This window comes from Ambystoma mexicanum, chromosome 7p, assembly GCF_040938575.1.
Source record: "Ambystoma mexicanum isolate Mex_15411 chromosome 7p, UKY_AmexF1_1, whole genome shotgun sequence".
Taxonomy (NCBI): Eukaryota; Metazoa; Chordata; class Amphibia; order Caudata; family Ambystomatidae; genus Ambystoma; species Ambystoma mexicanum.
In genome coordinates, this window is record NC_090939.1 from 745,137,923 (window position 1) to 745,153,178 (window position 15,256).

The 15,256-nt window shown below is 42.8% G+C and overlaps 1 protein-coding gene across 1 annotated transcript in view; it reads left to right on the forward strand.

The window, feature by feature from the left end:
- Positions 1 to 15,256, forward strand: part of SEPTIN10 (septin 10) — a 671,502-nt gene that overhangs the window by 138,867 nt on the left and 517,379 nt on the right. Inside the window, exons 2-3 of the mRNA XM_069636860.1 lie at positions 140 to 208; positions 3,417 to 3,534. Coding sequence (XP_069492961.1) covers positions 140 to 208; positions 3,417 to 3,534 — 187 coding nt within the window. The remainder of the gene's footprint in view (positions 1 to 139; positions 209 to 3,416; positions 3,535 to 15,256) is intronic.

The window sequence follows — 15,256 nt, forward strand, 5'->3', positions numbered from 1 at the left end:
TGTAAGAGCACATCACAAACTAATTGTTTAGTTCTTGATGCTGACTTAAACATGTAACTCTTCTTTATATCTCTTGATGTGATTCTTAAATGCTAATATCACAAGTGTCCTATGATTAATGCGTTTTCTTTGCTTCCAGAGCTATCAGTCTGCTTTGGAAATAAGAGCTCAACAAACCAGTAGTCTTCAAAATGGACATGATGGCGAGGTAAGGCATAGCGTGGCTGTGAGCAAAGGCAGGGCTTACATGTTTGTAGAAGTACGTGCTCATGTTTTGTTGCACAAATATACTGAAAGAAGTGTGGTGTCAGGTGTCCGCAAACAAGAGGTAACTGCGTGATGGCGCGACACTTGCTCAAAAAGTGGATGATGTGTTGCAGAACATCTACAGTTCCCAAATGTCAAATGTAATGGACCAATAGAGTGTACGGGTGCAGTGCTACGCAATGTGGGCGATGTTCCTAATAGTGCTTCTGGACCCCACAAAGTCCCCTTTCTTTGCAGGAAGTGAGCAGAGGCAACAATAGTAGAACCTTTTTGCCAGACAAATTTAACCAGGAACTGAACTTGTAGGGCGATGTCCCCTGAAGGAATCCCCATCATTCCGTAGTGGCACCATGAACTGGGGAGAAAAACTAAATCTATGGCCAGGAAGACTGGTTGGGACACACACTTGCAGAGGGATGATACTTGGCTCTGTGCCTTTAATGAATTTGCGATTTTATGTCCCAGCTTACTAGGAAAATCAGCATTTTATGGCAAGACTAGAATCTGATATTATGCTTGTTTTAAGCATGTCAAACATTGGTTGAGTGTGGGTGAGGCACTGGCTTGAAATATAAAGCTCTGAATAAAGATTCTCTAGACCACACAGCAGCCTTGAGAATGGCTTACAGTCAGGCACGAGTGGGATGAATTTTGGAAGCCATAGCTCCTCTCGTAGAAAGGGCACCAAGTAAAGAATTGGTGAGCCAACCAAAGTTATGATCCATTTACCATATCGTAGCTAAGGTGGCTGATGAGAATGGATAGTGGGGTTTCTGGAAGGACATGAAGAGGTGCAAAGAGTTTGGATACCACTGGTTAGCAGTTTCACATTCATATTCCTACAAGGATTGTACTACACACAAATTATCATCATCATTAAACTTAAGATGAAAAATGTAGGTTGAGTCACATTTGTTTGTGTTGATTAATGTAGAAACAACACCCTCCCCTCCCCACACCCCAACCCTCCGGGGATGTAAGATTTATAGGTAACATCTAAAACCCTGACATCCGGGACCCTGTAAAAAGAAATGTCAGAGGAAGATAGTTTTGAAGAAAGGATTTTCATAATCAAAGCAGAGTTGGGACTCCAATTGACAAGGAAAAAAGAGCTGCAACCACTGGCTACAGAATCTTGATGTAGCACCAGGGGGGCAAAGCAAAGATGAAATGATAGACGGAACAAACAGAAATCCCTGAGATTTCTGAGACGGCGAAAGCCATTGTGCTCCTTCTTCATGAGGGAAATGTTGCTTATAAAGGGACCTGTTCTATGGAATTATTTTCCGCCATTACTTTGGTATCCCTTAACAGCAGGGCATGATACGAGAGAGAGAGAGAGAGGGAGAGAGAGAGAGAGAGAGAGAGAGAGAGAGAGAGACTATTTGGGTCTGCGAAGAGAAGGCAGAAGGGGGGTCTGTAAAATTAAAGAAACCCAACATGGACTGGTGAATTTAAGGATCAAATGTGATCTTGCGCTGTAGCAACTGAAAAGATCTATGCACAATTGACAAAGGAGTCTTGTCTGAAGCCACCAGATAAACAGCCCCAATCTCGACTAGTGTGTTTCAGACCTTTCATATTCGATTGAGCCTTGTCTAGTAAATTCAATGTGGCAACAAATTTGGTCACGGGTGTTGGGCTGAATAGAAAATATTCACTCCTGGTCCGGATTCTTAAATTGCCAGTTGTCCAACTTCGGGTCAGTCTTAATCAGCAAGCCAGTTATGTGATCGGTGAAGATAGCCTAATTGTGGCTGCTGAGAAGACAATGGCCTGCTGAACCCAGCCTTTGGTAGTTGTCGAGTTGGTGGTGGATATATGGAGACATTAACGTCATCTGCTGTGTAAAATCTTTGTGTGAGGACCCGATACTTCCACACATTTGTCTTGACAAGCCTTCCAGGCTCTGTAAATCCCATTTTTGGGATCTTTGAATTTCCTTTGGATGAACCCGCTCATTTCTGGGTTGATTTCAGGCATGTTGACAACTTTTTCTACAATAGAAGGTCTTGGGCCCTCAGCAGTGAGCTTATTGCAGGAGTGCTTATCTGAGGCTGTACAAATCCACAGCTATGTGTATTGTGCAACGTGGCCTGATGGGTACCTCTTAGAGTTGTCTTCCAGGTGAAACATAGGGTGCCCTAGTCCATCAATGATGCACTCAGTAGAGGCCATTGAGGCTGTGGTATCGAGTACTCTTTCATGTGACATGCATCTGTACTTCTTGGGTTTAGGGTGAGGAAGTTCCTCACCCTAAACATGTGGGAGGGATTTAGGCTGAGGTGCAGAGGAATGGGAAGATTCATCCTCCTCTGAAGACTCAACAATGACTGCCTGGCATTTAAGCCCTTTTCTTAAGAGGATCATTTAAACCTTTAAGTCTGCAGGGAGACTAAGCCATCTGTTAAGGCTGGAATGGTTACCGGAAAGGATGATGCAAATGAGCATGAATGCATTTCTTTGTCACAAGTGAGAGTCCTGATTGTCATCTCCCAGCTTTGAGGGAAGCTCGACCAATGTGCAATGATCCTCCTCAGCTAGTGAAACAGAAGACACTTGAAGGCCTTGTGGGAAACCAGAAGGTGCCTCTCACCCACTAGTCCCTGCGGATCTGTCATGTAGGTGGCTAGGACATGGCCATCGCTTTCGGATCCAGTTCCTGGGGGTGGACCAGTGCGGGCCGATCACCTGGGTGAGGGGTCTTGTGGGAGTGGGCTACTGTATGGTGATACGCGGTATCCCCTTCTCCATCACACCTTTACCCCATCCTAACAGGTAGGATATTTAGAAACTCTTCCCCCCAGACCTCCTTTTACAACACAAACACGTTCACATGGACAGCCCGCTTTGGGAGAAAACAGATTAACACTAGAGTAGTATACCTGATGTGTCCCGATACAATGATAAAACGCCATTTTTAGACAAAAGAGCCGGCAGGCACACAGAGTGGTCATTGGGTTCCAGGCAGCTACCAGGATTCTTACAATCTTTCATACCTCCGGAAACTATTGGCCTGCAAACTAAGAACGTTCCAAACCGGGTACTAATTGAGCATTTGCAAAATGTTTGTTTCTGTAATGAGCGTTAGAGTTGCATAAATCAAGGTACGTATTCTTTGTTGTTAATTTGTTCTTTCTCTCCCACAGCACATTGAGGATTTCCGTAGCTTGCCTCTTGCTGGCCATGTGGGCTTTGACAGTTTACCAGATCAGTTAGTGAATAAATCCATCTGCCAGGGGTTCTGCTTTAATATACTATGTGTTGGTAAGTATTGCCTCACCAGAAAAACCAATAACTGCATGTGGGGTCGTCAATAGTTAGTAGCATGCAAGGAATTGTATTTATAGCAACAACTAATATTTCTCTGTTGACTGCAACATAGCTAATTTGTGTTGTGATTGGGGTCATTTATAACTGAGAAGATGCCTATCAGTACATAAAGTTAATTTTCAATTTTCTTCAATCCTGGTCTACCTATTTTTAATAAAGTGCACAAATTGAGTTCTTTAGCTTTACTCTGGAGATGTAGCTTTGCAGCTGCTGACCGTATACAGCAATATCTGTAATTTAGGCTTTCATTGAGTTTTAGGTCTCTGCAATGAAGTTAATTTGCAGAAATGTACGGGCACCTCAAAAACAGCAGAAGATGCTCTTCTTAGAGATGCTCGATCCAAGGGTATTCGTATGTCACCGAATTCTCAACGGTGATCTGCTTATTTGCTGAAGGTTAGGCAGCAGCACCAACCCCTTACAGCTTGGAACATGCTCGATACTAATATGCTCATTAGCTTCCAGTGGGTGATGCAAGTGCAATTCAAATTCTCCCAAAAATTGTCAATTTCTGAGAAACTGGTAAAATTGCGTGCAGGATCCCTAGTAGTTAATACCACTGATGTGCAGAACTAAAAACAAATTCACTGAAGCAGTAGAGTCTGTAATCTGTCCATCTGTGTCTGCTTTCCGAATTGACCTTTTCTTTTTCTCATTTGAAAGAAAGGTCTTGAGAATCGCGCCCGATGAGTACCAGGAGGATTGTTATTAATATCTATTGTTTTACAATACATTTTAAATTATAAGTACTGTTAAGAGACAATTTTGTGGCTTGTTCTGTATAACTTGTCAAGATTGTCAATATTAATGTTTGTGAAACTTTGTATTCTATATTCCCTCATATCCCACTGTAATTTTACTGGATTAATTACTTCATTTGATTCTGTAACTATGGACTCCACTCGCAAACACGAAAGGGACCTTGGTAAAACAAGGCTTGCCAGATAAGAACCAGTTGCACAGCAATCTCCTTTTGACCTTCGTGTCTCTTTTTTGTAAAAACCTTTTTTTCCATCATGATTAGGGCTTTATCCGTTATAGTTTTGAGTATGGTGGATAAGAAATTAAGAATGATGTTGTCTGTAGCCTTGCCTTGAAGACAATTATTAAGTAACCTCTAACATGGTCAGGCAATGCTCTTCACATTTCAAAAAGGTTAGGAAATGTAATAAGAATGACTTTAGTTAAAAGGCAGTGATTTAGCTTGTTTAAAGTAGAGGTTATTGAGGCAGAAAAGCCATTTCATGTTCCAGCAGCCTCAAAAGCAAAAAACCTCTCCCGCCTTTCAAGGTTGGTTTTAAGTTGGCAGGAGAGCCACATGAATTGGCTGGTGCTCCTGTGTGTATTTTATAAATTTGGAGCAAAAGTAGACGGGCACTGAGTTTTGTTGGCATTTAATGGTGCAACATGCTGGTTTAAAGCAAATACAATCTCTGGGATGCAAATCAAACAAGATTTTGAAAATATTGGTTGGACTCCAAACTGGAATGGTTCTTATAATGGCATTACAAAATCCATTACAAGAAGAATTGAACTATGGGATTGGGGCAATTATTTTGATAATCTAGGCACGTTAAAAAACGTATCAAATATGAACTATAATTTTAAGAAACCCCAGAATTATTTGATGTGATTTCCCCTGAAAGATTTGAGAAGATTTGAAATGGTTTTACAAATGAATTATTTGCCTGTTTTAACCATATTGGGCCCAAGATTGAAGATTCCTGAGCATGAAAGAAATTGGAGAATATGTAACACTAATCATATAGTGACGGCTAGTCATCTGTTGACTGAGTGCCAGGAATTAGGCTTGATATATCGGAAATGTTTGGGACCATGTGTACATAATCTTGATACCATTAAGGAGGCAGACATTTGGTTATCCTGTTTGAATACTCATTTTAAGTATTTGCAGCTATCAATTTGCAGAATTTGGCTAGTAGTGAAACAGAAATTACCCAATGTTACATAGGGTGACGCCTAGATGTAGAAAATCAAAGCGTTAACTTGCTGATTTGTTAACTCAGTAATGAAAACTCTGGTAGATGTGTAAATGTGTTAATGAAGCGCTGGATGTTGGAATCTGAGTTGATGTATAGGCTGCCTAGTCTGTATTTATGTTGTTGTCGCATTTCTGCATTCTCTATAAACATTTCATATTTTACTCTAATCTACTTAGTTTGTTTTAGTATCTTAGATGTATTTTAGGTTTTAGATATATTCATACTGGATTTTAGCTTATGTGAAATGAAATGGAGTAGTACTGTTTTGTTTTGTAATGCAATGAAATGTAATATATGACTGTATTAATGTGATTGTATATTATCGCAATTGTTTTGTTATTTAAATGTGAAAAGTTTAAATGAACTAAATCACATGAATTAAATAAATAAAGCAAATACGCTCTGTCAGAGGGACTCATTGTAGCAAATGCTGCAAGAAGTTTCTCTCTCTGACTTTCTACATGTGGTGTGCCCTATGGGTCTAACCTCTCTCCCTGGCTCTTCAACCAATACCTGGCACCGCTCACCCACTGCATTGCTGCTCTCTTTTCAAACTTTCAATGCTATGCGGATGACCCCCAATTTGTTTTCAGGCTCCCCTCTGCCACCATTTCTCCCTCTCTCATCTCCGACTGTCTGTAATACAGGAGCGCTGCGCTGCCAAACGACTTCTGCCTTAATGCCAGTAAGACAGAGATCCTCCTCATCGGCACACCTGCACCTTCCTTTCCTGTCACTCTCTGTCCGGCCTCCCTTGGCCCTCTCCCTGCTCCCACTTGCGAGGCTAAGAACCTCGGGTCATCTTCGACTCCACGCTTTCCTTTTCTCCTCACATCTCTGATGTCCCAAAAAAGTCGAACTACCAACTGCACCTCCTCAGAGGTATTCTTCCTTTCCTCTCCTTCCCCCAGAAGTTCACTGTCTCCAGAGCTCTGGTTCTCTCTCGACTTGACTATTGCAACAGCCTCTTTCTAAATCTGCCTGCAACCACTCTCCATCCTCTGCAGCTCATCCAGAACAGGACTGCAAGACTTGTCCTTGCCCTCAAGCCCTGGGATCGTATCTCTCCAGCCCTGAAATATCTTCATTGGCTCCCAGTGGCTGCAAGGATTAAATTCAAGACCCTTTGCATTGTCCACAAGTTTTCCTGGTCCTTGGTCCACAATACCTTCAACTCTCCCTTCATAAATACATTCCTACTTGATCGCTTCACTCCTTCACCTCCAACTCCCCCAGTGTCAGTTGCTTCTCCAAGCAACGAGCTGGTGGTAGATCCCTTTCCACGGCTGGGGCCTCCCTCTGGAACAGCCTCCTTGCCGCTCTGAAACTTGAGGAGAACCATCTTCGTTTCCAGAAGCACCTCAAGACCTTCCTCTTTGCTTCTGCCTTTGCTCTTCCTCTCCCCTGCTAATCTGTCTGTCTTGCCATCAGGCACCTGGTTACTCTCTGATTTCGGGCCCAGATCTCTGCCCTCCCAGCCTCACACCCGCACTGCCTCCTGGCAACCTCTGCACTTGGGTCTGTATCTGCAACCCTACAGTCCCCTTCCAGCACTTATCTGACACCCCTTGTCCACACCTTCTTCTCGTACTTACCACCTGCTGGCCAAACTACCTCTTGTTGTTCTATCATGAGCTCAGCACTTTCCACTCCCCCCTGCCCCTCGCACTTTCCCCCTTCCGTCTCCCTGCACTTGCACGTTCTCAATGTCAGTGGGCCTAGTAAGATCGTTGTTTTGTCCTCCCTTGTTTCCCCTCCCTTGCCTCGTCACGCTCTGAAACACATGTGTATGGGTGCGATACAAATAAAATATCATATCATATCATGCCTGGCCTCTGAGGTATGGTTCAATTTTCCGCAGCCGAGGGACTGATCAGAAGTTGAGTAGTTGGCTGGGTCTGTAATTCTAAATATAGTTCATTGGGGGGAATCTAAATTGTTGCACCTCTCACCACTTATTCTATTTTCAGTTGATTTTAGAGACATACGTTACAAGCACACAACTGTGTTGATCTGGGGGTTCATTCTCCTGTCTGTGTCAAAATAGACACCCAGTCAGAGATATGATGCTTGAAAGTTGGGGCAGAGAAATAGTATTTCCTTAGGGTCTAGGATTAATTTGTTTACTATTAAACCACCCTTGTTTACACCCAGTGACTCATCCCAATTACTTTAACATGCATACCTACGTACTTATAATCAGGGTCTATTGGACAGTTGGATAGAAGCTAAGCTGTTCAGAGTAAATGGACAGCCCTAGTTTTACTGTTATGGGGAATTATGGCTTTGACTGGGAGGACCCTTGGCGAGATAAAACATGACATTAGCATCTAACAGAGCAGTGCAAAGGTTAGCATGTCAGTCTATATGTTCCTTCATGCCAGAACTTTTTTATATTGGTGGCAGAATGGCTGGGCAGGCTTGGGGAATGGGGATATATGCATTTGGTGCACCGGTTTGTCAGTGCCTATAGAGGTGGAACCCCTATCTTGTGCTCTTAAACAAATAGTTGTGTTGGTGCTGTGATGCAAATCCTTCACTAGGAGGCTTAGAGAAGATCAGGCACATGTGATGGGGATTGTGTCACGCCGATCTCTCAGAGCCTTCCCTCCACCCCCAGGGGAGTGCCTAAAACCACCCCCCAACCCCACTCCCAGCAGGGGCTCTGGTAGGAATAGAGGCAGGGGAAATCAAATGCCTGTCACTTTGCAGCAGTAAAGAGAGCGGGCAATGAACGCCCTGCCGTGGGTTGGGTTCCATGTGATAAAATCGCGGCAAAAAATGCCATGGTAACAAAATATCGCATCAAAAATGCTGTGGTTTTTGCAGCGCGATCCATGTAAAACATGCGGGGGACACCCCCGCAACCCCTGGACCCATTATACCATTTAAGGGTAGCGGGGGACACCCCCGCAACTCCCACTCCCCTTAAATGGTATAATGGGGCACACCTTTACCGGGTCAAACCACTTCATTTTTGCCGTGATTTATTTCTACCGTGACATTTTTGCCGCGATTTTATTACCTGATACCGTGGGTTGCTGCTCTTAGTTGTCTGCACAGGAGTTTCTTACTAATATCGCACATATTTTATTGATGGTCCACTGCTCAAACTTTCCAGTAACCCTTTGTATGTTTGTTAAAGACATGCACCAGTTTAACATATCCGCAGCATTTCAAATAGATGTCCCACCCATAATGTTCATGTTTAAATGGCTCTGGCAGAATTCTCAGTAATGAACACTCAATGAATGCTACTTACACTCTTGTGTATAATGTACATCTTTTAATTAGGAGAAATAAGTAATAACAAAACATTGCTACCATTATTGTCACTAATATAAAAAAAAGTTTATTAATGAATATGCAGCAAACATTGTCATTGCCTCTAAGTCTACTCAAGACTAATCAACCTTCTGAGAGACATCGTATACCTCAATACCTTTCTCAATATGATATTATTGATGGGCAAAATCTCTCATACTCACTATCTGTAGAAGGTAGGGAGATGAGGGCTGAAGAGGACTGGATGCATGCAGCAGTCTGCACAATCCAAGAAAAGTTCCCAACATATCCCAGCTAATTAGAAAAACCATTAAATACAAACAAGAGATAGCCCATTAGTGGGACGAGCCAATTATCCATTAGAAGTTAACAATTTAGAGGAAATGGACTGACAGTCTGAGCTTTTTGCCCAACAGATTAAGATCAGGTGCTGGAACACTAGGGGCTATCGCCCTTTCATGTCCAACCCTTTAGGTACACATCTGTTACTTGCTGCAGACATTATTTTATTGCAAGAAACCTGGTTGAGGGAAAAGTTGTTCATAGATTGGTACGCTACAAGTGCCTGCACAGAAAAATAAATGTCTACAATCCTCCAGGAAATGGTAGCACAGGATCAGTAATAACCCAAATTGATCTGCTGATTGAATCCTGAGTACTTGCTCATCATAAAGGCCAATACCATATTGTAGAAAACCTAAACTATCAGAGGCCTCAGTTCCCAGCCAAGCAGGTAGGGGTACTAATAGATTTTCCATACATTAGAAATGATTTAGAGGTGTGGGCCTATGGACCAGAAGAGGAAGATACCACTCTGGATGGCAACCCCTGGTTATCCTTAATCAGGAGTTGCCAACTATATCAAATGATCAATGTGGACAAAATTGATTTATACTCTACTTGGTCAAATGGCTTGCAATCCTCTTAGATCAATTTTATTTTAACAGATTCTATGGTTCTCACACACATCAGCAGCTTTAGGCTCATTGCTAATAAACTCAGTGACCATGTTGCCTTAGAATTCTCCCTGACAACAGATGATTTGATTGTAAGGGATAAACTAAAAGGTGATTATAGTTTAAACAATAATAGAAATTGTATAAAATGGACGGAAAATTAATAATGCAGATTTAACAAAAGGTTGCTGGATGCATTAACTAATAATGATGTTCCTACTTTTGATAGCATTGAGGGCTTATACACAATAGCGCAGTATTCTGAACATGAAATTGCAAAGCTCCAAAATAAAAACACTTTTCCTAGTTGCCCGCATAGAAATTCATAGGACCAACTAGTGGCAAACAAGAAAAAAGAGTTAAGAACTAATATCCTCTGGAGAAAAAGAAATGCACAGGAACCTGCTAAAATGCAATATAAAAATGGGCACAGGTTGCATAGAGGGTCTATGGCCTCAGTTCAATGAAAATTAATGTACGTGGCTTTAAAGGATAACGAGATGCAAAGATTTTGGCACATCTATAAAAAACATCATTTCTGCATTTTAGGCATCAGGGAAATTAATCCGATCCCTGGTACCACGTGGAAAACACATATATTATCACCATATTATCATACCGAAACTATTGAGGGAAACAATAAATATCTGTCACTGGGGGACAAAGAACATTTTAAGTTCACAGAGACTGAAATTGAAGATATTGTAGGTGATTTGAAGGCCTCAAGAGCGCACGGTCCTGACGGCCTCCCAAACTCATTGTATAAGACCAATGCAAAAGTATGGGCTAGTATACTTAATCATCTTCAGTGAGATTGTAGGCAGAGGCCAAATTCCCAGTTCCTGGAGAACGTCAGTGCTAATTCCAGTATACAAAAAGGGCTCAAGAGACTCTCCATCCAACTGTAGAATTCTGGCGATGATTGATTCTAGTGCCAATATCTTTAGCAAACTTCTCCTAAACCATATAAATCAGTGGATAGATGAAAAGAGTATTTTCTGCAACCAATTATCCGGGTTTCGAAAAGGACATAGCACTTTGTCAAATATCTGGATTCTAATGCATTTTATTCGCAGCACCTTATTTTCCAAGACTAAAGCACTTTACATTTGTTACATTGATTTTAGTAAAGCTTTCGATATGGTGGATCGCCAGGTCCTCTGGGGAAAAATGGGGAAAGGCGGACTACACCCCCAAATACTATATTTTGCAAAATCCCTATATGCTGATAATACAGTTCAGATTAGAGTGGACCAAGAAGGTACAGTTGGTGGACAAATATCCGTTAACCATGGTCTAAAACAGGTCTACACCCCAGCTGTTATTTTTTAATATATACATCTCGTAGAGCGACTAACCCTATTGCCTGGCTCTCCTATGCAAAAGACATTGTAATCTTCGACCAGACTGCGTTAGGTCTGCAACATAGCTTAGATGCAATAGAAAGGTACCCCGTCCAACATGGCCTAATTATCAATATATCTAAAACTAAAATCATGATGATCAAAGCTAATCGTAAAATTATAAAAAGATATAATTGGAATATCCAAAATACCATCTTGGAAGAGGTATCCGGTTATTCCCATTTCGGAATGATAATATCAAACAAACTGGATAAGGAGGCCCTTTATAAAGCAATAACAAGCAAAACTATCACTACATTTAAGGCAATCAGGTCCTTTATATCTAAATCTAGTGGGCTTTCGATAGAAGGATTATTGAAATGATATAACTCCTGTGTGATTCCAAGTGCGCTATATGGCCTTGAGGTTCACTCAGCCAAGGAAACTGTTTGGTTAAAGGTCCTTGAGGGAAAACTTTGGAGGATGGCTCTGGAACTTCCGCAGTGTGTACCAGCGGAGGCTATCTGTTTTGAATTGGGTCTAATTTCTATATCTTCACGGAAAATGATAGCAGCCTGTAACTTCTATATTAAACTGTTGCTAAAACAAGGAAATCATAATTCGGTCTATTCGTACTTATTAGATCATGATGGCAGATTGAGCATACACCCAGCCTTAAAAGCTTGGCATAAAGAGATAGAGGTGTTTCTGGAAGCAATAGGGTGTTTGTATCTGCCTGAGGATAACATGGCAACTAAATGTGTAGAAATAAAACAAAAGCAATGGCCTTGGACCACAGTACACAAACCAGCTACTTAGCGGGGAAATCCAGCTATGTGATATACTCTCAGCAGGCATACCCCGTTGATTCCCCATGTGGAAACATTATTAATTTACAGAACACCCATGTAAGAAGATTCATCCTCCTGAGACTGAAACAGCTACCAACATTAGAAAATAGGGGAGCTTGGTATAAAATTCCTACCAAAGACTGTCTATGCAGAATATGTGGAAAAGTATTTGAAAGTCCTAGACATCTTTTAACAGACTGTACCGTTTTAACATCTTTGTATGAAAAAGGTTGTACGAAACTAGTACACAATATGAATTTCATACATGAAGGCAGAAACATGGTCATGAATGTTACTGTTTACTCCATTTGGGAAGAAATGGTGAAACTATTGTCTTAAAGGAAATTTTGTATATGTTTTAGTGTGTATACCACCATCACTAGTTTTTTATTTTAGATGTTAGGTCAACTTAATATTAACCCCTACTAGTCCACACCATGGCCTTTGGCTTCACTACACTGGCCGTTTTGCTCATTTGTTATGGGAAACTGACAAGTACTTCAGACTGTCAGTACTGGGAAACTATGTTTCTCTTTAGTCTTTTTACTTGTTACCTGTTTGGGTAACTTTTTCATATTGCACACAGCATCTTCCAATGCAGTGCAGTGGGGATACTTTTGTATCACCCTAGACGTACACCAAAGGGATTTTTTGTTACTTTTAAATGTGCCTGAAGACAAGCTGATGGCAGCAGTTACACTTGTATCATTTTTGCTATATTATTAGTTGGCTCATTTCTGTTGGCTGCTAAGTGTGGCTAGTGTCTTAAGACGGTTGTGCCACAAGGTTTTTCGCTTGTTCTTTGGCTATTTTCTTTGGCCTTCTTCCTGCCATCTCAGGTCAGGGATTCCCTTTTACGGTCATGCATTTGCTCGCAAAAGCAGTGGTTTTCACGGGTTAGTGTATGGGCTCGAGAAGTGGGCTAGGACTGTCTGGTCCAAATCCAAATATTGGTGCCAATTTTTCTAGTTTGCATGCATGAGTCAGCCCCACAGTGGTCCCTGACCGGAACACTGCTGGTGTGCATGTTGGGGCAGATATTTCGATTGAAGGGCTGGGTTTGATCACTTGGCAAAAGAAGAACCCTGCAGCCATTCAAGCGGATCAGAAAAGGAGCCCAGTATCCTGTGTAGCTGTGCAGATTACGGAAGACGAGGGGACGAATCCTGAAGAGGCCTGGCGACCATTCGTGCTTCTGTCCCTGTGAAGCCTGCTGTGACTACCTGATCTCAGAAGACCCTTGCTGGTGCTTGTGCCCTTTGGACTGGTGGGACCAATCATTTTCAACACCTTCTCACAATACTGTAGCCTGAAGCCTTTGGAAGTGTCCATGACCACCAGAGGGACTAACCAGCTCTGTTTTGGGCTACCAAGCTAGAAGTGATGCCATTCTGCGTTTTGGGCAAATCACCTTCCTGCCAAGTTTCATTGTCCTAGCATTAATGGGCTTTGTTCTGGGAGGCTTTCTTTGTTTATGACTACTGAGATGCCTGCTGTCGCCTGTGTGCGGTGACTGTTGCTGGAACCAGCCATCCACCTTCTGGGACAGTGTCCTGAATAGTAATGCATCAATGCCTGCTGCATTTCTCCACGGCAAAGGGTTGCCCTCAGCTCCTTGACCTGACCGGAACCTTGCTTGCACCCGTAGCTCCTGGACATCTTCTACTGGATCCAACGGCGGGAACACCTCCCTCCAGTAACCCCCTTTGGGAAATTCTGAGTACGGTCATGAGTAGTCACAATACTTACCGGTGCCCCCATTTCCTCCATCATAAAGTTTGTGAATTACTTTGATTGACTGTTCCATTCCATTGCTTTTCAAACGTCTGTTGAGAAACGTGCTCTCGAAGCTAGGAAAAGTCACCTGTAAATTCCTTTGAGCAACTTCTCGACCAATCTGCACACCCAACGGAAGATTTCCTAACTTTTTACCAACTCCTAAAGGTACTTTGTGAACTTTTGGGCACAAGGCCCCATTCAACTTAGGGTTGTACTTATAAAGTTAGTGCTTCTATTCCTGTGGACTATTGTCACAATCACTTTCTAAGAGTTCCCCCGACTCCTCACCTGAACTGCCAGAGCTGATGGTCGGAGTCTTCTTCCATATGTCTTCTTGTGAAGGTATGTTCCACTACGGGAGGCTATCACTGTGACTACTTAATGAACAAGTAGTACAGTGGGCAAGGTCCCGGTGTAGCCTAGTAGGGGAAAAAGCCGGATCGTCACAAAAAAACCTTGAATGTTCAGAATGGGATCTTGAAGTTTCCCAAGGATGTTGTGATGAGGTAAGCACAAAGCCAGGAAGAACCAATAGACTATTCCAAGTGAAAAACAAACCAGATGGAGAAGTCTAGAACGTATTACAGTGAATGCTGGAGGGGAAAGCAAGAGCAGGAAGACTGTATACACAGCACAGGAAACTGAGAGAAAGCATTGTTGGCAGGGAACTCAGTTCACCAGGAGAGAAATGGAAATGGGCGGAGAAGAGGGAAAGAAGAGGCGAAGGTAGGAGAGGGAGAGAGAGCGGGCTGCTGGCACCCGGGGACAGGAGCAAAGAGGAGCGGAGCGGGAGCCGAACCAGGAAGAAGCAAAATGACTGGAAAGCAGCCGATAAAACACACGCTGAAGCTAGCAGTCGTACAGGCAGAGAAAGAAACGAAAAGGAGGAGGGGCGTTGAGAGAGATGTGGAAAGAAAGGACAAGGGCTGGGCTCAGCAGAGCCAAAAAGAGAACAGCGTTGTGATCCAAAGGCGAGGCAAGACTTGCGGGGTTGACTACCAGGGGTTGCAAAGTTAAATGCAGCCCGGCGGTGGCCGTGTTGGAAATAAACTAGACCGAGGAATAGCGTGATGGCACAATCAATGGCGTCTCGTGCGCCATCAGTCCCACAGTCTTCAGGACCTCAAACGCATGACAGTATACTCCCCTTCTCCTCTGGATGTCCCAGGTTTCCCAGGATGGGCCCGATGGAATTTGCAAAGAAGTACAGGGGCTTGCACATAGGTACTGAGTTCCCAAGAGCCCTCGGAATCAGGGTAGCCCTTCCAATGCACCAGGTATTCCAATCGGCCTTTGCGATATCGGGAGTTCTGAATCTGAGAGACTTCGTATTCCTCTGTGGTGTTGTTGTCCTGCTCAGAGGTTTTCCTGCAAAAAGGAAGAGGATGAACATCAACTCCCGCAGGGCGAAATAGGGAGGAATGAAAGACGGGATGAAT